The following is a 20,284-nucleotide window of genomic DNA, read 5'->3' as shown; positions in this document are numbered from 1 at the left end:
TCCCCGAAAGTTGAGGCCAGTTTTCAGAAAGTAAAGGCTTCCATTCAAGCAGCGCCAATTTTAGCTATGTTCGACCCAACGTTGCCTATCGTCGTGGCAACAGATGCTTCGCAGTATGGTCTTGGCGCTGTTCTTCAGCAGCAGTATGGAAATCAGCTTCGTCCTGTAGCCTTCGCGTCGCGCTCGCTAACCGATGCCGAGCGAAGGTATTCTACTGGTGAGAAAGAAGCACTAGCATGTCTATGGGCGTGCGAAAAGTGGCATGTCTATCTGTGGGGAAGGTCTTTTGTAATTCGGACGGACCATCAAGCGCTGGTTACGTTACTTTCAAACAAGGGATCTGGAATCCGCCCTCTTAGTATCACCCGTTGGTCATCCAGACTTCTGAACTATAATTTTAAGACGGAGTTTCAGAAGGGCGCCACCAACGTCGTTGCTGACGCGTTTTCAAGGTTGCCAGCGTCTGACACGGAAGAGGGTATGCGATTTGACGAGGAGGTTGTTTCTGTTGTCATGGTTCCACTGTCTAAGGGTGGTTTTCAACAGGCTACGGCCAATGATGTAGTTCTGCCTTCTGTTATCCGATATACCACATCGTCTTGGCCTGAGGACAGCAAAATGAATCCAGACCTGCGACCATACTACCAGGTACGAGATCAGCTCTCCCTGTACGATGGCATCTTGTACAAAGGAGAGAAGCTAGTTGTTCCTATGCAGTTCCGAGACAGGATAATGGAAGTAGCGCACGAAGTACACCAAGGGATCACGAGAACTACAAGTGTGATCCGTGAGCATTACTGGTGGCCTCTCATGAACCAACATATAAAGAACAAGATAGAAAACTGTACAGTGTGCCACTCAACTGACAAGACAGTGAAGGCTGCGCCGGCTCTTCTGCAGCCCATCCAGTTTCCTAGTCAACCCTGAGAAAAGCTCGGCATTGACATTGCGGGTCCGATTGATCGTGCACCGCCCAGTCAAAGATTCTTCATTGTCCTAATAGACTACCACTCTAAGTGGCCAGAAGTTCAAGCCACGTCGTCGGTAACGTCAGCGACCGTCATCAGCTTTCTGAAGAATGTTTTTTCACGTGAAAGACTTCCCTGTGTGATTGTTTCTGACAATGGGGTCCAATTCACCTCTCGAGAGTTTCAGGATTTTCTACGACAAAATGGTATTAAACATAAGAAAACATCGTTGTATCATCCTCAAAGCAACGGGCAGGTTGAAAGGTTTAATCGCGTTTTGAAATCTTGGCTTCAGTTGGCCATTGTGCAAGGTCGTTCCCTTCGAGACGCCGTTCGGGACCACCTGGAAGCATATCGTCGTACGGTACATCCAACAACAGGGCTCGCACCGTCTCCTCTTCTGCATGGAAGAATTCACAGGTCAAGACTAGATGTACAGGGTATGCCAACCCGCGAAGTTCCTGCTGACCTTCCAGAGAGACGGGCTCAACTCCAACAAAGAGTCGACAGGTATCAGCAACACATTAAATCTTACTCGGATCATCGTAGAGCGGTGCGAACACCTCAGTTTCACCCGGGCCAAGCTGTCCGTGTCTTCAAGCCTACTCATCAGAATAAACTTCATAGTAGATACACTGAACCACAAATGATACAAGCACAGCTAGGACCTGCAACATATCAACTAGCTGATGGTAGAAGATGGAATGCAGTGAAACTCACAAAAGCTGCACAACTGCCTTCGATACAAGTTTCTGACCAAGGCTGGGATGACGATGATGATGATGACGATAAAGGCTCTAGTGACCTCGCAGCGTCTGGTCTCTTGAGGAGACCCGGTTCTCCTGCTGCACGGGTGGCAGGTACAGCCCGCCATGCAACTCTGGGTTCTCCCAAGAGGCAAGATCTTCCTGCTGCATTCACTAGTGTCCATGGTCAAGGTCTCGCTGTGGACCCCGGGCATCTTGTGGCGCCCGGCAGCACTCCAGTGCCAGGGTCTCCTGCTACTGTTCCTGGGCCTGTCCTTCGGCGTCTTCCTGTTCCTGGGCCTGTCCTCGGGCCTGCTTCCGTTCCTGGGACTGTCCCCGGGCCTGTTCCAATTCTTGGGCCTGTCCCCAGGCTTATTCCTGTTCCGAGGCTTAAACAGCCTGTGCATGAAAATATCGAACTGCCCATCTCCGATCTGGACGCTTTCCCAGATCCCCGTGAAGAACTTCTCAGTGTTCCTTTGCCGAGGACGAGTAGTCCTCTGGACGCTCGTTCCAGCACGCCATTGTCGACGCCTCCACTTGAAGACTCCGGTGACGAGACCACAACGGAATTACACGCACCACCTTCGACCTTTGAGTCATCTAGAGCTCCTAATATATTTTCTCAGCCACGAACAGCACAAAGTCGACCAATACGCAAAAAAAATACTTCCACTCAAATTTAGGGACTACATCCTCGCAGTTGGTAATGGTAGTTTGGACTCAGACTCTGAATTTAGTGACAATAATTAGAAAGGTTTTGTAGTTCTTGCTAGTTAGGTTTCCTGATAGTTGTCATTTGTCATGAGCTATGTTTACTTGCTATAGGAAATGAATCGGTCACTGTCATAGAAAATCCTTGGCCAAAGAGAAATGTCCATGACAAACACAAAACTACCAACATATAATACCACTAACAAAATAACAACCAATACTGCACATGTGTCCTGGACATTTTTGAAATAAGTGGAATGTGCGGGTTCATGTACGCATGGTGTTCTCTCTTTTTTTTTTTTCAACAAAGGGGGAAAGCTTTATTTGTAGACTTCATAAGACGATGAAACTGGTTGAACTTTTCGGAGTGTTGAGAGGTCGCGAGTGAGAGGTGGAACTCTTTTCATTTTCGTGTTAAAGTGCACAGGACTTTATAGATAGTGAACATTTTCCGCAAGGTGATTAACATTTTCACTTAGGACATTTTGTATATCCGTTAAGTTCGGAGACTTGTTAACTTTAGTGATTTGTTAAAAGGTCGCAAAGCGTTTAACGTACGTTCTTATTCCACACCACTCTCATAAATCGTTCAAGGAAGGGAGAGTGTAGTATTTACATTTGTCGGTCTTTTTAGTTTTGTCAAAGATGGCATAACAACGAACATCACAGTTCTTTAATAAAAGAAGGTGCCACGCGCTGGCGGCCTCGAGGCCAGCGCTCGGTCAGACGTTTGCCATCACTCGAACAGGACGGTTGTCTTTCCTCTCGCCACCGGGTAAACCAGACAGGAATCACTCGGGAAGACGGCTTCTCCTGCTCGGCCATGGAACACCGGCACCTCCGTCCGATGAGTCTTTTATAGCTTTAGCGCCCCGTAATAGTACAGCGTTCCTCGGCCAACATGAGCGCCTTTGGCACTGTGCGTGCAATGAACTTATCACTCATGCTTGTTTCCCCCAATCTCTTACAATTATGTTGCTCTTCTTGCGTGTTTCAAGACAGTAAAATTATTTTTCAATGCCTCCAAGCACTGACGTTGCGTGCGAAACTCGTGAGGCTCAGGCGGTGCGCCGTCTTCGTTGCTGGTAGCCGTCCCCCGCGGCGTATCTTCGTATGACCGAAGACAAAGTTGCTCGCAGCGGCCAAGAAGCTGACGCTTCAATTCAGGGTTCATTTTGCGCGCAGTTCGCACAGAACACAGAAGCTACCAGGCGTTTCTATAGGAATTGAAATTAGAAGGAAGGGGGGGGGGGTATACATTTTTAAGGGGGGGGGGGGGGGAGAAGGGGGGCATTAAGAATAGAGGAGTCGTAGCGAATTAAGGGAGTACCTTCAGAAAAACAAATAGTGTGTGCGTGTGGGGGGGGGGGGGGGGGAGGGGGTACACCCACCCTAGGGGATGTAAAAGGAAACCACTGGAAGCTACAAAAGGTTGCAATACGCACACAAGACGCACCGGGAATCGGTACGCTGCGTGCGTCGTTCAACCCTTAGACTCCGCAGTCAAGTCAATCCAAGAGCGAGGAACGGGGCGTACTTCTCCGGGCGCGCGAAGCGAAAGAGCGGAGGTTAAATAGACTCCGACTAAATTAGTCCTGTAACATAATAATTGCTGAATTCTTTTTTTTTTTCGCGGAAGATTGGTTTTGTAAAATGCTTGTCCCAATTAGGCTGTTGAAAAAAAACACCTTTCTTTTTCTTTTCAGTTAACCTGAAACGCGATAGCGTTATCGGGCCCGTTTGCAAAGCCTTCTCATATAATCCTTCGCTCGTTCCCAAGCCTTGCAAGCGTGTGTGCGTGGCATAGTCGGTAGCGTCACTTGTCTATGAAGAATCACGTGTCACGTAACGTCACACAGACACGTGACGCCACCGTGACGTCATGTGACGTTACACGTGAGCGTTGTGGGTTAGAAATACCACTTAAGGCCACATGGCCTGACGTCACACGCTTGACGTCACGAGTGGGTGCTACATCATGAACCTATCAACTCGCTAAATTTTCCCACCAAATTTTTCCGCTAAACTTGGCGGGAAAAAGTTTCCGCTATATCTGGAGGAAAACGTTTTCGCTAAAATTGGCGGGACAAATTTCCACTAACTTTAGAGGAAACTTCTTGCGCCAAGTCTAGCGGAAATATTTCCCGCCAATTTGGCGGGTCGATACGGTCATAACGCCACAGCCACGTGGGACGTTAAAGTGGCTTTGACGTCATCACCCAATCGACCAACTAAATTTGGCGGAAGAATTTTCCGCTAATTTTAGTAGAAAAGTATTCCGCCAACTTCAGGGTGATCAATTTTCCGCCAAATATGACGCCGCCGGATTTTCTGCGGCACGAGCTCCTTGAAGGGATATTACAACAAAATTTCGTCGCTTCTTTCTTATCCTATTCCTGTTCAACGGAGCAGTATCACATCACGTACACCAATTTCTTGTTAAAAAAGTCACGAAAAGGAATTTTAAAACGGAATGAACGATTAGCAATGAGCACCTAGTGGATGCCGGTAAAGTTTCCTTTGGAATGCCCGTCAAGGAACCTTTACAAGTAGTGACAATGCCTGTCTCGCCTCCGGCCACCATGAGAGAAGTGACGGAAAAACCCCCTTTTCACCGGGACTCTCTCTTGTGTGTCCTATAGTCCGTCTACAAGATTATAGAGCTGAAGTGGCCAGGCTGACCCGGCCTAGGAGTCACAAACAAAACCACGAAGGTTACAAGATCAACGGAAAAAAGGGGGGGGGGGGGGGGGGGGCGTTGACTTTTGCTTAGAGTAATAAACAAAACTCGAATCATTTTCAATCTATCCGATTCAAAAGCTGTCTAACTGTACGTAAGGTCGCCAGTAGCATAAGACTACCAAACCGCATCTTGTCTTTCAATTTAAAACGCGTTCCATTTCGTTTCGAGGGAAAGTGCTCGTGTGACCGGTAGGTAGGCGGGGGAGAGCGCGCGTGTGTGTGTCTGTGTGTGGGGGGGGGGGGGGGGGCAGCGAGCCTCACTTAAACACTCCAAGATCCGCATGCGGCTCGCGAGACGCAGCTTGGCCACCTCTGTTATAGAGGATTGACCAGTCAGTCAAAATTCGTACAAAAGTAGCTTTGAGATCAGTTGCGGTGGCGCTATCGCTGGCGTGCTTCGGCCACTTCGGTGGCTGGTTGACTTCAGTGTCACCGCACATTCACTCAGCCCGAGACAATCTACGTCACGATTGCGCCGAATGTCACGTGCTCTTCAATGGCTGTTTTCGAAGCGCTTGCCAGAGGGGCCGTTTATAACTAAAAATACAGCCATCTGGCTCAAAATACAAACGTGGGATTGCATGATCCGAGAAGCAGCCGCTACTATCCTGCCCCTTGACAAATTCAATAATATTCAATTCGAATAATCAACAACTTTTATAATATAAAATTTTGATTGCACAGAAAGAAAGAAAGGCAAAATCACGTGCAGCCCGGAAAAAGAACATGGAGATGCTTGTGTGGTTCCTGACAACCAGCGGAAATACTATGTAGCTATACATTTGAAAAAAAAATGTACACACACGTGCATGCACACACACACACAGACACATACACACACACACAGAGAAAACAATGGAACTCAGAAAGAAAGCAACACATCATACATAAAACAGAATGTAAAACAATTTCAGAAATCCCTGTTTAGACACCACGATCTAAACTTTTTTTCTAAAAGCGCTAAGTAACTGGAATTTTGAGAGTTCATTGAGAAACAAATTATAGTAATGAGGAATCTAAAAAGACCGTACTGTTTCTCTTTCACTTATACACCTACGATAACCAAAGTGTGAGGCCCTGCGCGCCCGTCTGTCATAGCTCAGCTTCTAAATTTGACGAAAGCGTTTCACTCCTGCTAAATATAACGGGAACCTTTATTTTCTGTTTGGTTATGCACCAGCTTAATTTCCCCGCTAAATTCAGTGAGTAAACCTGAACTGTTGTATATAGTTGTACACTAATTCCCTGCCCTGCTGAAATTAGTAGACGCAGTTTTTGTTAAAATTTAGCACAAAAACCGCTAAATTTAGGGAAGAACTGCTGCATGATACACCAATTCAATTTAGGAAAAATTGGCAAGGACTTGGCGCGAAAATGATGCCGCTTTGAGGCACGCCGAAAGCAGTGAGCTAGATCGACGCCTGAAGAAAATCAACGAAGCCAGAGTGGGGGGTAATGGCCTTACTGTAAATGAAATTACTTGAATCCAAAGTACTTGTACAATTAGTAATATAATTAATTACTTTTATTGGCTGGCAATCTAGAAATGTAATGAATTCTTTCAAGGCAGTCATCTTAAGAGCATAACTGCTTTCGAAATTAGATTTACGAAGCCCATCTGAGTGCAAAATGTTTGACGGAATACTTGGGTGCGAGACAAACACACAGAGGCGGGGTCGGTAGGGGAAGCGGATAAAGAAAAGCTTTCCAGTAAAGACTTAGCTGGAAGGCCACGATTCACGAAACTCTAGACAAGACGGATTCACGGCGCCACGTCATCGGGGACGGTACGAGGCTACAATCCGGGGGCACGCCACTAAGGTGACCTAATCTTAAACTATGAGACGAGAAGTGAGTAGTAATCTCAAATCCCTTGAACGGGATTCAGAACTTTTTGTTAGTAGCCTTGTATTTAACAAATAATTATTTTTTTTTATTTTTTTTTTTTTTTTTTTGTAATTGGAAGCGGCGAAGCAAGTGCAGTGCAGAGTAGTGACTATTCTTGCTTCGCCCGCGGTATTCCTCTCTGCCCTTTCTTCTGCCATCACCTTGTGGTTTTTTATTGAGAATAACGTACAGACATTGGCGCATGTTCATTGGGCAAAGACACATTTGAGAAGGCGCCCACTACCTTTCTTTTTTTTTTTTCTTGCGGCGTTTCTGCCCAGGACACATTGGGCCCGGTGCATGACAACGCGAGATAACTTGCACTCTTCTTGTGTTTTGGAATAATATTGTTTAGGAATAATGTCCAGGAATGCGTCGACCAGTGTTGATGGGAGAAAAAGGTTAGACAGCAACCGAGGAAGAAGTTTTGGGCGTTTTCCCAGTCTTATGTAAAATGGGTTCGGGAACGATGAATCCCCCGTGGTAAAGACAACATAAGAATCAGTTTAGCACATCTCACCACGGTCGTTGCGACTCCATGTAAAACGAGCTGCGGTGTCCCGACAAACAGAAATGGACAACTTCTTCAAATTCAGGAGGGCGGAATCGCATCAGCCATTAACCGATCAACTTCACCGTTGAACAGCATACCGGTACTGGTTTCAGTAGTACTTAACGAACAATATGTTCATTATCTTTAACACTACTGTCGTGACTTCGTATCTCAAAAGAGAAAACATTTCAAATGCTCATATCGAGGCGCATATTTGACAGCAGCGGTGCAACACGAATAATATTTTAGAATAACTGTAAGTAGAACTGGCCTGTTGGAATTGAAAAGTAATTTCGAAAAAATTACATTACTTTTCAGAAATAATTCTAATGTAATGTATTTTATTTTAGTCTGCGGTAATTGGTAAAATAATTCAATTATCTTTGTATATTTTGTGACTAAATTCATTAGTAATGTAATTTAATTACTGTTGAAAAGTAGCTGTGCTATCTCTGAACGCATCCCAATGTTATCGCATTACATAATCTTGGAAGCAGCCAAAAACAAAAGGCGTTGCTTCCTTTCACTGTGAGTGCATGCCATTGGGTTGTGGTCCTGCTCAGCATCCTCACTGACTGGAGTGAATAAAAGACAAAACTATTGATTGGTGTTTTACATGCATCGCAATTAAGTATGCGTGTAGGAACTTCTGAGAGTGTAGTTCAACTTCTTAACATATTGCAGTTTTGCGTTTATTGCCGAATTCTCTCAACCTGGTTCACCTCTCGGACAGGTAAACAGCTTCCACCCTGATTTCGAACTGCCGTTTTGTATCCTTTCAGGTGGGAAGTTTACGAAGACATTTTGCTATCCTTTTGCATACACTAATGCAAAGTGTGCCGTTGTGTTGATGAATCATTGGAACTTTGGTAAGCACTCAGTATCCGCACCGAGCATGTATTTCGTAGGAGTTAATTATTATTCAATGTAGTCTGGTTAGTTCGTTACCTTTTTCTTTTTATTGTTCTTCTAAAATTAACAAACACTCCCATATTATAGCAGCTTATTCAAAAACAGGAGCACAGCTACCCCGCCGTCGTCACCGGTCACACTTTTTTATGCCTACCCTTCAGTGAGTCAGTAAATGCTTTCTTAGTGGGTAGGTAACGCCATCTCTCGACTAATCTTGGGCTCATTGCCCACCCCTGCCCATTTACACCTGGATGAGCATCGCACCGGCGTGCGGTCGTGCATCACGTCTGTGTGATGCACGTTTAAGACTCCAGGCGTATAGCGCTGGTAAAGTTTATCATCTACAGAACGCTGCCTAAACATCTAACTAATTTTATTTTTGCCTTTATAGGGATGGTGAACCGAAATTTGGATTTAAAAAAAAAACAATGCTGGAGATGTAGGCGGGACGCTACAATCCCTACAACACTACTAGTAAGGCGATATCTCAAATGGACGGCCGTATTTTTGCAAAAGAAGTCGAGATTGAACCAGGCCGACGAGGCGCGTGACGTCAGGATACCTAGTTTCCTCCTCTCTTTGCTTCGCTCCCTGAAGGCCGCGAGGCGGAGTAGACGCGAGGCCGTTCCCTTTCCTTCTCGGAGAAACATAAAGTCAATATTCCTGCTAAATGCGCCTCTTTTTTTTTTTTTTTTTAAATTTAGTTATTTGTTTGAGATATCGCTGTATGAGTGATGTTTTGGTGTTTGTAGCATCCCATTGCATGCTTTTTTTCGCGTGTTTTGGGTAATCCAGATTTCGGTTCAGCATCCCTTTAACACTAGGAAAAGCGAAAATCTGTCCTCTCAATTAATTCTGAGTCATTAGAAAGAAAAAAAGAAAGAGTGCGAGGAAGACAGAAAATATTTTTATTGTTGAACATACAAAATTTCCGGCGTTCGTTTACTAAGACCGTACGAGCGACTGTTTCGTGATATTAACCATCTAAAGAGCGTATTTAAACGTAGATTAAAAAAAAAATACAATATAGGACAAAAAGCAGACACGAACAAAGCTCTGTCTCTCCTTTAAACAAAGGTGTTTCGTTTTCCTCTTTGCGTTACATTAAATTTGCTTTGAACCTATTTTCATAGGGAAAATGTTGATTTTTATGGCCTGATGTGAATGAAACACGAGGCATCCAAGCTAAAATATTTTATTTTTGATTTTGAAGCGAGAAACTTTGCAACTTGTTGTATAATGTTTTTTTTTACTAAATTGTTTTTTTTTTTTTAATTTTATTTAAGCTGCCAAAAACCAGTGCAGAGAGGAGACCCGAAATCAAGAGGATGCAGGTGAGAAAATAACGGCCACTACTGGTAAAGTGGGGATATCTTATTTATCTTTTCCTGGAACTTGCCTCCAACGTCACTGTGCGATACAAAAACGATATAAGAAAACACGTAAACCGAAGGCAGTTTAAGCAAAAACGTTTTTGTATTGTGCGGAAGGTATCCGAGGCCTGGTGAAGCTCCTAAGTATATGACCTGTGAGACTGACCCAAAATCAAAAATCCGCCTTCGATCCTTCGGAAGTAAAAACCACTGGAACTCACAATATGAGACAAAACTGTTTTCAACTGGCGATCTACTCGGGTTACATCAATATTTGTTATGTCTACGGAGGGCCCGAAACACGCTCTTTATATGTGTTACAAATGACTCAGCTGTTTAAAATATCCTTTGTGGGACGTTTATGTTAATATTATGCGAAAACCAAAAAGTACCAATTTGAAAATCGATTTTCTCGAAAAACCTATTTTTTATTTTATTTTTTTTTTAATGTAGATATGGTAGTTGTCTACTCGAAAATCAAGTCGAGGAAGTGTGTATTTTGTTTGTATGTTTTATATTTAAGCCTCAATATCGGAAAAAGACGTCTTCGTTTTGCAAGACCTAAGTCAGACATAGCGACCCGTGCGTTTCATATGAATTGTGAAAAAGTTTTCTTGAATTTTTGTCTGCGTCTTGTAATCAACTCTAAACGTATTTTGTGGTATTGAATGGTTATTTATGTTTTGATAAGAGCGGGAAATCACGAGAAACATATCTAACCAAATCAAAAGGCCTAGTAGACCTTCAATATCGAGGAGGCACAGACGTTGTATTGTTTTGATTTATAAACCTCTCATTGTAAACCAACATGACTAGTTATTAGCTATCATATGACTAAGACATAGAAAGTCACCACATCATTGATACAGTATATACAATTCTTCCCGAAACCAAACGCTAGGGTTTGTTCACCGTACATCGCACAGATCACCAGGGAAGATCCCTTCACTTCCGTAATACACAAAAGTGATGACAAAGAAACGATCCGAAACACGAGGAGAAAGTGACAGGGAGAGGGGTAGGGGATAAAAATAAATAAATAAAAATAAAATCACCCAACTCCGATCTTAACGAAAATTGCGTTAAAAAATAGATTTACGTTCAAGCGGTGGCAAGGCGATATGCCCACGCCTGGTGGAGAACCAGACAAAAAAGTTGACGACACGTAAAGGTAAAACAAAGAAACAATGATTTCATAAAGACGAGAAATCTCAGCCGCGCGTGGCAAGAACAAAAACCAACTCCTCCGGGCATTTCCTAAACGGGACACAACCGAATGTGCGCGAACACGCTCTCTACAGCATCGTCAGGCCGCTACGCCATGACGAAATTAACCCAACAACTAAACAATGCTAACAAACAGTTAGTCATAAAACACACACACACAAAAAAAGAAAACGTTCAGCAAAACCGCACTTGAGCAACGAAGTTCAGCGGGGCGAAAAAAAACACATGAAATAAAAAAAAAAAAAAAGTCTTAACTGACCGACGCCGAGTCCAGTCCCACGACACTGAAGCTTCGCAGGATGACGGTGTCCAGATGATGCTCAAATCTGTTCTTCACTCTATAACGAACATCCACGACGGCTGTGCGGAAGAGTGGCTGTGCGGAACAAAGTGAAGAATAGAGTCGAGCAGTGATGCGCGAGAAGGTAACCGAGACGTAACATGCCTCGAGCTTCATATCGGGAGAGGAGCTTTCGAGGTAGTTACTGCAGTTACTCAAACTTTCTCTTTCTCCTTCCTTTTTTAAAAAGAACACGTCAGCCGGCGCTAACTTTTCATCTCGAGAGAAGGCCACTCTTCACAAACGGTTATAGTTGGCAAGGTGGCTGACTTCGACCCAACTAGTCTTCGGGCAGAATAAACACAAGTATATTTACCAACACGCTCGTCTTTAATGTCAGTCTCCGAGCTTTGCTGTTTCCAAAAGAGATAACCCTTCGGTGCTATCGGATCTCCGCGGAGAGAGATGTTCGCCGCGTCAACTACACATTCGTACCATTTCACTCCCCGTGACACAGCGTGCGCTGCTTGCTTTACTGGCACGGGCCGTCCTATCTAACACAACGAGGGTGAAAGGTCGTGGTCATCTGCTGGCTCCGAAAGGGCGGGACGTTCACATAGGCCAATGAAGGCCCCGAACCAATACGACGCCTGCGGATTTCTACGCATTAAAAATTTACGACGCCTGCTGGTCTGTTTAGAAATGTTGCTTTCTCTTTTGAACACCTCCAATGTAGCTTGCCGCGTATAATAAAATTTAAATTATCAATAAAAAAACAGGGTGGAACTACTCTATTTCATTTTTATGTGGGAACGTTGAAAAAATGTAAAACATATTTCACCGTTTGTGAAGGCGCGCAATTCGCCAGTCCATTTAGAGCCGTAAAAGCATGTTTTTGTACGATATTAATGCTTAAATATAGAACACACAAACAATATACACATATTCTCGATTTGCTTTTCGTGCAGACAACTATCATATCTACATTTTAACAAAAAATCGAAAAATCAAAAATGCTTTTTTTGAGAAAATTGATTTCAAAAATGGTACTCTTTGGTTCTCGCATAATATTAACGTAAACGTCCCGCAAAGGATATTTCATACAGACGCGTCATTTTATAATATATATACAGAGCGTGTTTTGGGCTCTCTGTGGACATAAAAATTATTAATGCAACCTAAGTAGATCGCCAGTAATTAATTTTCAAAGTTCGTCAACAAATGACGGAGGGGGCGTTTTTGACATTTTTACAGAAAAAAAAAACAAGAAGCCTAAAATTGTTTCATTGTATTAGAGCCCTTTGAATGTGTTCACAGAGTGCTTGAAAAAAGTTAATCTAATGTGGACTCAAAATCCACGGCGGGAGATCGAGCGAAACATCCGACCCACGACGGATGTGAAAAACACTGCTTTCCGCCGCGGCCTCTTTTAAAATGTGTAAGCCGAGAACAAAAAATCGGACGAACTTGCGGTTTGTGGATACTGCCTTTTTAGAGACGACGCCATAACATATATTTTTTTTTCAGCGAAATTAAAAATTCGACCATTTTTGCCTGCACGATTTGAGATGAAATCACGCATATGTATATATATATCTATATATATATATCTATATATATATATATATATATATGTGTGTGTGTGTGTGTGTATGTCTATGTGTGTGTGTGTGTGTGTGTATGTGTGTGTGTATATAAATTTAAAAACCTTTTTAATTTTTTGGCAAATTTTTTACACATGGCTTTCATTTGCATGATTCGAAATGAAATCTCCTAATGGTTTCTTAAATTTGGCCATCATGGAAGCTAGGTATGGATGAATGAAATGCATGCCCATTTTCAACACAGTAAATCGACGTGAATATGCATCTATGCGTTGTACTTATGAAACCGATGTCAAAAGAAACATTTGTTCTTGTAATTTGTCTGCCTTGAATTGCAGAATAATACACAAGTCAAGGCAATGTCTTTGTGTCGGTTTACGAGGCAATAACAAAGACGGTTACCCACGCACGTGTTGTTTTCTTTGAATGAGTTTGAATCGAAATACATTCGTTTATGTGTTCCTTGAAATATTAATATCATTTGAAAATCACAGATTTCTGTGAAGCGTCACGAAGCAGTAGATGCAGAAAAGGAGCCTCAAACACGTCGTTCAGCAATGGTGAAAGAATGGCCCGTTGGTACATGACTTATTTGGACAAAATACTCCGCAAGACGGGGACAGTCAAAAACGATCTGTTTTTGATTCGTAATTAAGAGGCGGCCATCCAGTGCTTGTCTGCAGATGTTTTCAACTCGGGCGGATTCTCCATCGATGTAGAGGACTTGTTCTATTGCATAGGGCACGACGAATTGTTCCCTGTGTTTAAGGCAGTGCATAGAGCGTAACGACGAGATCGCGTCTAGGAACTCCAGCGGGCTTAGTGTGGACTTATTTATATAACTGCTCTCAAGTTACATGGATTCTACCTTTGTGTCTTTTGAAAGTGACTTGTATGTTCAAAAGCATGGGATCTGTATTGGGTCACAAGTCGTCCCCCATACTATGCGACATTTTTTTCGAGCGATTTGGCCGGGAAGTGTTCACCAGTCTAAAAGAAAAAGGGGATGTTACGATACTAATATACGTGGATGACTTCCTTCTGCTGGTACCGCAGCCCACTGTGTTGGATGACAACCTCATTCAAAAAGTGCTGGTTATTTTCAGTATGAATTCGCGTGGACTAGCGTTTACTCGTGAAACAGTGGCGTCAGGAAAGCTGCAATTCCTAGATTTCAGTTTAGATTTTCAAGAAGAGCACGTGTGCTGGGAGTACAGACCACACTCAAAGAAAACTGTCTTGCCCTTTAATTCAGCACACTCTAAGCTGGTTATTGCCAAGTCGTGGCAGCACGCCGTAGAAAAGTAGTTTTATTAACCAGGTAGAACGTCTAAAATCGTCGGGTTACCCTGATCATTTTCTTCAAGAGGTGGCTGAAACACTTGTTTCCAAGAGGAAAAAGGAAGAATTGGAAGCACAGGAGCCCAGGAGGAGGCTGAGGCCCGCTGTTTTAGCCAATATCCACAAGGTCTAACACAACTTAAAAAAAGTGGCGGCACACTTTGATTTGCCGGTTGTGTTTCCGACCCCGGAAAAGCTGTCCAGCCTATGCAATAAAATTAACAACAAACAAGACGGAAGTGACGTTTGCAGAAAGAAACACTCTAGAAAATTCGTGGAATGCGCATCTTCGGTCGTATACGAAATTCCAATGACGTGCGAGAAAGGATATGTGGGCCAAACGGGCAGATGCGTTAATGAAAGCGTAAGAGAGCACGCGCTATCTGCAAGGAATTAACCCCTCGGGCAATTTAGCTATTCATTGCGAAAGACGCCTTTGCGCCCCGGAACTGGAAAGAAACAAAAATTTTGGGAAACCTGAGAGGTAAAATTTTGAGAGATATGTTCGAGTCATTTAACATTATAATGCAGGGGGATGACAAATGCATAAGTGCCCCCTCAGTGCATCTCACAGACAAGGAATCTGAATTCTTGCTTCAGAACCTCGATTGGGTGTATAAATAGTGTGTTGTTTCAATAAACATTCAGTTGAAAGTAGCGCTTCGTACTGTCTTACTTGCTCTGTCCCATTCTTGCGTCGCATTTTGTCAAAATACGTCGTCAGCCCCAAGAAGTCTCAGAGAAAGTCAGCTACAAGAAAATAAAAATTAACTAGCGTGAAATAACTTGTTTAAAAAAGATACACTAAAAATACACTATTTGGAATGCTATAAAAATTTACGCACCTTGCAAACATTAAAGCACTGGGCTTATCAAAAAGGAAGGCGTGAGTATATACATAATGATATTAGTCAACGGTTTAGGCTCTTGGCATAGTTCCTTGAAAACAGACTGCAGTGGCTGTAGATGTCGCCCATACACAGCCATGCATTGCATGATAGAACTGAGAAAATTGAAGTAACCTTAGAATATGAGAAAATCGAAGTTGTCCCTCGAGCCTCCTTTCAGATGCAAATGCTTAAAACAAAGCCTATATCCTTGACACTATGTTGCGTACCTCAGGTAATCCCGGCTGCCTTTCTCGCTCTTTCTACATTTTCTGGTAGTTTCCACCAAAGGATGCCACCATTCTGATTCTTAAAAAGCCAATCAATTTATTTATAATCGAATACAATAGTCTTTTGTTTTTGGTTTGTCTCTCGCTCATTATTATTAGAAAAACCTAAAATATGATAAAAGGATAATTTAACATAATTTTATTTTGATGGCTTTGAAACAAAATTTGTAATGGGAGTGTGCCATTAGCGAAGAAAATTAACTGCAAACAATCGCTGAACAGTTCAAACTTGATTGGTTAGTGTTTTATTTGTATGTGCATTCCACGGGATATAAAATAACTTCCAAAGATGGCGTGAAATTATTCTGGTGTTAGGTCTCATTCATAATAGACGTGGCTATGAAATGTCTAGGAAGGTCTCTTATCTTCTTCATCTCTGGGTAAATTTTAGAATATATTACAAATATAATCTTGTTAAATGATTTTTCAGGTAAACAAAGACCCTGCGAAACAGCCTGCGAAATGTGGGTGAGGCATGAAAATCTAAACGAAACTTCTCTAAGCGAGAACTGCACCAAATACTACAAACAGTTTTGCGGTGAAAGCAAAATATTTCTCTACGACAAGCCAATTTGTGATCAAGTCGAAAAATTATCCATTAACATAACTAACTCTAATTCAAAGGATGAATAAAAACTGACCCTCAAATGCTAAATTTCATTTTGTTTTGAATCAGTGTTACAAAAAGCGTCCCAAAACACTCTAAAAAATGAGTGCGCGTCTACTTATCCGCTAAACACTCAATGAGCCAATCTCTGCGATGTACAAAATCAGCTCAGCGAATGATGATGGGGAACATCCGTGTAGATCCAAAAATGAAGTCTGCGCAATGCAAAGCGTAATGCAAAAGCACAAACTTAATTTTGAGCAAACAATCCGCCTCATCATTTGCTCAGCTGACTTCGTAGATCACAAAGATTGGCTCTTCGAGTGTTTTGCGAGTAAATAGACACATAGTCATTTTTAAGAAAATAGTTTCACAAAAACAGCGCTTAAAGAAGTGCTAAAGTACAAGGGGCGGCAGTTCATCAGCGATTTATCTTTATGTGTTATGCAAAGAGAAAGGTCAGCTTCCTGAACTAAACACGTTTTTCCTATAAAGCTAGTAGAAGTATTAGGCACTGGAGAAAATAAGGCCATCTGCGTGAAGTCCTCGTTTCTAGGAACTTTTGTTCACTTTCCGCCGATTGAAAAGCACGGCAAAAAAAGCTGAAGCATCCACCTCGTCTCGACACACTGCCATCTCATTCCGCACAATACGGACCTTTAATGCTGTTGGCAATGTTAACCATGGCAACGAAGCCTCGCCTGAATATGCGCACACGCGAACGAAGAGTGTGAAGCCAGCAACAACGGACACCATTTCTCGAATACCGTCGTGTTTGTAACTACACTCCCTTCATCATTAAGCTGAGACTGCAGTCAAAGCTACAAGCGCAAGCTAACCTGCGCTCCGAGTCGTGCTTTTCTAGCGCGAGCGCTCGTTCTGCGGAAGAACGCTTCAACGCAGCGACCTCGAGCTCTCGTGATTATGACATTGGCTACAGTCCACCGTGCTGCAGTCTCAGCTTAAGTACAGTGTTGCTTAGGCGTGAACGGTGTATTGGGGAGGAGATCGAACAGACACGCTACTAACGCTACTAGCGGTGCGCTTCAACTGCGAAAGCAACAAACCGCTTTTTTTTATTTTTTATTTTTTTTTTTTGTTCCGAGAAAGCGAAGATTCGAAGGCCGATCCTCGTGCGACTAAAGCACTGGTCAGAGCGAAGCGCGCGTGCCCAGAACGTGTGGTTCAATTTCTTTATTATGCTCTGTTATTTTTCGTCTCACCTTAGTATGGACTACTGTTAGCCGCGCGTGCTAAGAGCGCGAGCTAGTCGCTTTCAATGAAGCCATGGCGGCTGCACGAGCGCTCGTTCAGCAAGTGCTCTATACTTCGGTTCACCTTATCTGCGAGCGAAGGCAAAGCTAAAAGCGCGAGAGCAGCGCTTTCTGCGTTTCTGCCCAGCTCGCGCGCTCGAGCAAAGCCTGAACGCGCGGAGCTTTCGTGCTCGCGCTTCCAGCTTTGCCTTCGCTCGCACATAAGGTGAAACGAAGTATAGCCAAGGCTGTCAAGGTCGGCCGCTCGCGCTAGCACAACCTTCGCGGTTAGTCCATGCTAGGGTGAGACCACCGTGGGTGAGACGAAGTATAGTAAACACCGGGCTGGTGGGGAAAACAAGCTAAAAAAAGAGGTACCTATATATATAGTTCCATCTCCTTCCCATATTACAAAACCGGGCATCAGTATGGCGGTCTATTCTGAGAGCGCGAAGCTGTCGCTTGCCGAAGCCTTTGCAGTTCCGACGTGGCATGGCACAAGCTCCAGTCGGAAATTATACGCTATTTTTCCCTAGCGCAGTGAAGCGAGGAGTGACTGTGCGTGAGGAAGCCTATACTCGCGGTTTCACCTTGTGTTGTACCGCAGGAAAGGCTACAAGCGCGAGTTCCTTGTTCTAGGGCACATCTCGGCGGCAGAAGCTCTCGTACGCCAAGGGCAGCTGCCAACGCTATGAGCTCGTGCTTCTAGCCTTCGCTGCAGTACAGCATAAGGTGAAACGGAGTATAGTTTGGAGCTCCAGGTTTGCGTTTCCGCGTTGACTCGTCCATTCCTCCGCTCAGCTCAATCCGCGCGATCCCTCCGCATTGAGCTGGCTGTCCATCTCACGTGTCGGCATCGCAGTTGACCTAATCAGTGCAATGGAGGCGTAGCGTGGAGAATCGACTTCAAAGACGCACTTCGCCGGGTTAGTTTCGATTTGAAGCCGTGTATAAGGATCACATTTCTAGCCTCGTAGCACCCACTACGAATTTTAACCCAGAATGTGTTTATGGGACGGATTTCATGCGAAGAGCATCACGCTCAAGTGGTATGAAAAAGAGTTATACACACGCAGCAACGTAACATAAAGCACACTCAGCCCGTAGCAGGCGATGTCCAAAAGCACTTGCACATAACAAGGCGTAATATATCCTAAACATGCATACTCCGGAAAAATGAACTCACGAGTGCACTTACTCACCTCACTCAGCCTCACCGATATATGGCGTGAGGTGAGGGTGAGTGAATTAGTAAGCCTCGAAAACTGGGTTCGAGGTTGTGTGAGGGGCGTGAGTTCAATGAGTTCATGAGTTAGGAGCGTTTGTCAGTTGGGTAAGGGGTGTGAGGGGCGTGAGCTTGGCGAGGTCGGTGAGTTTGAAGGGCAGTCATCTGCCCTTCATTGGCCTCATTGATCACGTCTGGAGGCCATTCTCCTCCAGACTGTCATGACAAGGCGGAGGTGCTCCAGATGTTCTTCTTGATATTTGCTTGCAATAGGAGATCGGCTAGATAGGCAAAACAAAAGTAGACTCCTCTTGCCACCTGGTCGATAAATAGCTGAAAAGTTGGTGCAGCGTTTCGAAGTCCAAGTGGCATGCGCATAAATTCGTAAAGTTCAAATAAAGTGATAATACCTTTTTGGAATGTCGCTTGGCTCTATGGTGATTTGGTAATAAACCTTGATTAAATCTATTTTAGAGAACATTTTCATTCCATGAAGTTTGAATGAGAGGTCTTGAATGGGAGCACGGGGTATTGATCAGCCGGTGTTACGTTGTTTAAAGCGGGATAATCCCCACAGGGACGCCAGCCACCTGGAGTCACCTTAGGCACCATGTGGAGCGGAGACGACCACAAGCTCCAAGAGGGACGAATGATGCCGAATTCCTACATGTGGTCAAATTCTTGACGGGCGATCTGGGCCCGTTTGCTCGAAGCGCTAACCGCGGCTAAAGTTAGCCGCAGTACCTAGGAGAGGGATTTTGAGATCACTTGACTGGCTCAGTAGGGATGCGGGGAAACATGGCGGTGCCCCAGTGAGTTAGCGCCGGTCGCTTTGGAACTAATATGTCGTTGTTGCTGCAATATCGGGCGCGTTTGTCAGCAACGAATAATGCAGAAGGCTTTCTCTTTGCTTTACTTCACTTAAACCGCAAAGCATGGGCAATGACATCGCCGCATTTTTTTAGATAGTGTTTCGATTCTGGATATTCCTAAGCCTAAATGAACGCGATAATTGTCGGCATGGCAACGTCTTTGGAAAGCGGTTTGTTGATAACAGAGAAAAGCAGACAGCGTCCCGACAGACTTTTTTCTAAATTATCCAAGCATCGCGAGGAGAACGCTGGAAGTATAATGCTACGGTTCACGCGCGCTGGCCTTCCTCTTATAGAAGATTTGAAGTAAAAAATCATAATACGGCTTTAACGAACGCGCGTGCAAAGCAAAATTTGTTTTCTACTTTTTGCTTTAGAACGGTTACTACTGCAGACACCAGCACGTGCGACGCGTGCAACTACAGTCGTAGCATGCACCTCGGTGCTGGGATAATTAAAAAAAAATGGTCTGTTGGGACGCCGTCTGCTTTTGTGTGCTATCAACAATCCGCTTTCCAAAGACGTTGCTATGTCGACAATTATCGCGTTCATTTAGGCTTAGGAGTACCCAGATTCGAAACACTATCTAAAAAATGCGGCGATGTCATGGCCCATGCTTTGCGGTTTAAGTGAGGTAAGGCAAAGCGAAAGCCTCCTGCACCTTTCGCTGCTGACTAACGCGCCCGATATTGCAGCCACAACGACATATTAGTTCCAAAGCGAGCGGCGCTCACTCATTGGGGCACCGCCATGTTTCCCCGCATCCCTACCGAGCCAGTCACGTGATCTCAAAATCCCTCTCC

At 44.0% G+C, this 20,284-nt stretch overlaps 1 protein-coding gene across 1 annotated transcript in view; it reads left to right on the top strand.

The window, feature by feature from the left end:
• The window catches only part of LOC115320766, a 38,701-nt gene extending 22,544 nt beyond the window's left edge, over window positions 1–16,157 (top strand). The window contains exons 4-6 of the mRNA XM_040218472.1: window positions 8,393–8,479; window positions 9,809–9,880; window positions 15,955–16,157. Of these exons, the coding sequence (XP_040074406.1) occupies window positions 8,393–8,479; window positions 9,809–9,880; window positions 15,955–16,157 (362 nt within the window). The remainder of the gene's footprint in view (window positions 1–8,392; window positions 8,480–9,808; window positions 9,881–15,954) is intronic.
• Window positions 16,158–20,284: the final 4,127 nt, after the last annotated feature.

Source organism: Ixodes scapularis, unplaced genomic scaffold (genome assembly GCF_016920785.2).
Source record: "Ixodes scapularis isolate PalLabHiFi unplaced genomic scaffold, ASM1692078v2 PGA_scaffold3__209_contigs__length_174095766, whole genome shotgun sequence".
In the NCBI taxonomy this organism is placed as follows: domain Eukaryota; kingdom Metazoa; phylum Arthropoda; class Arachnida; order Ixodida; family Ixodidae; genus Ixodes; species Ixodes scapularis.
This window is presented reverse-complemented; position numbering and strand designations above follow the sequence as displayed.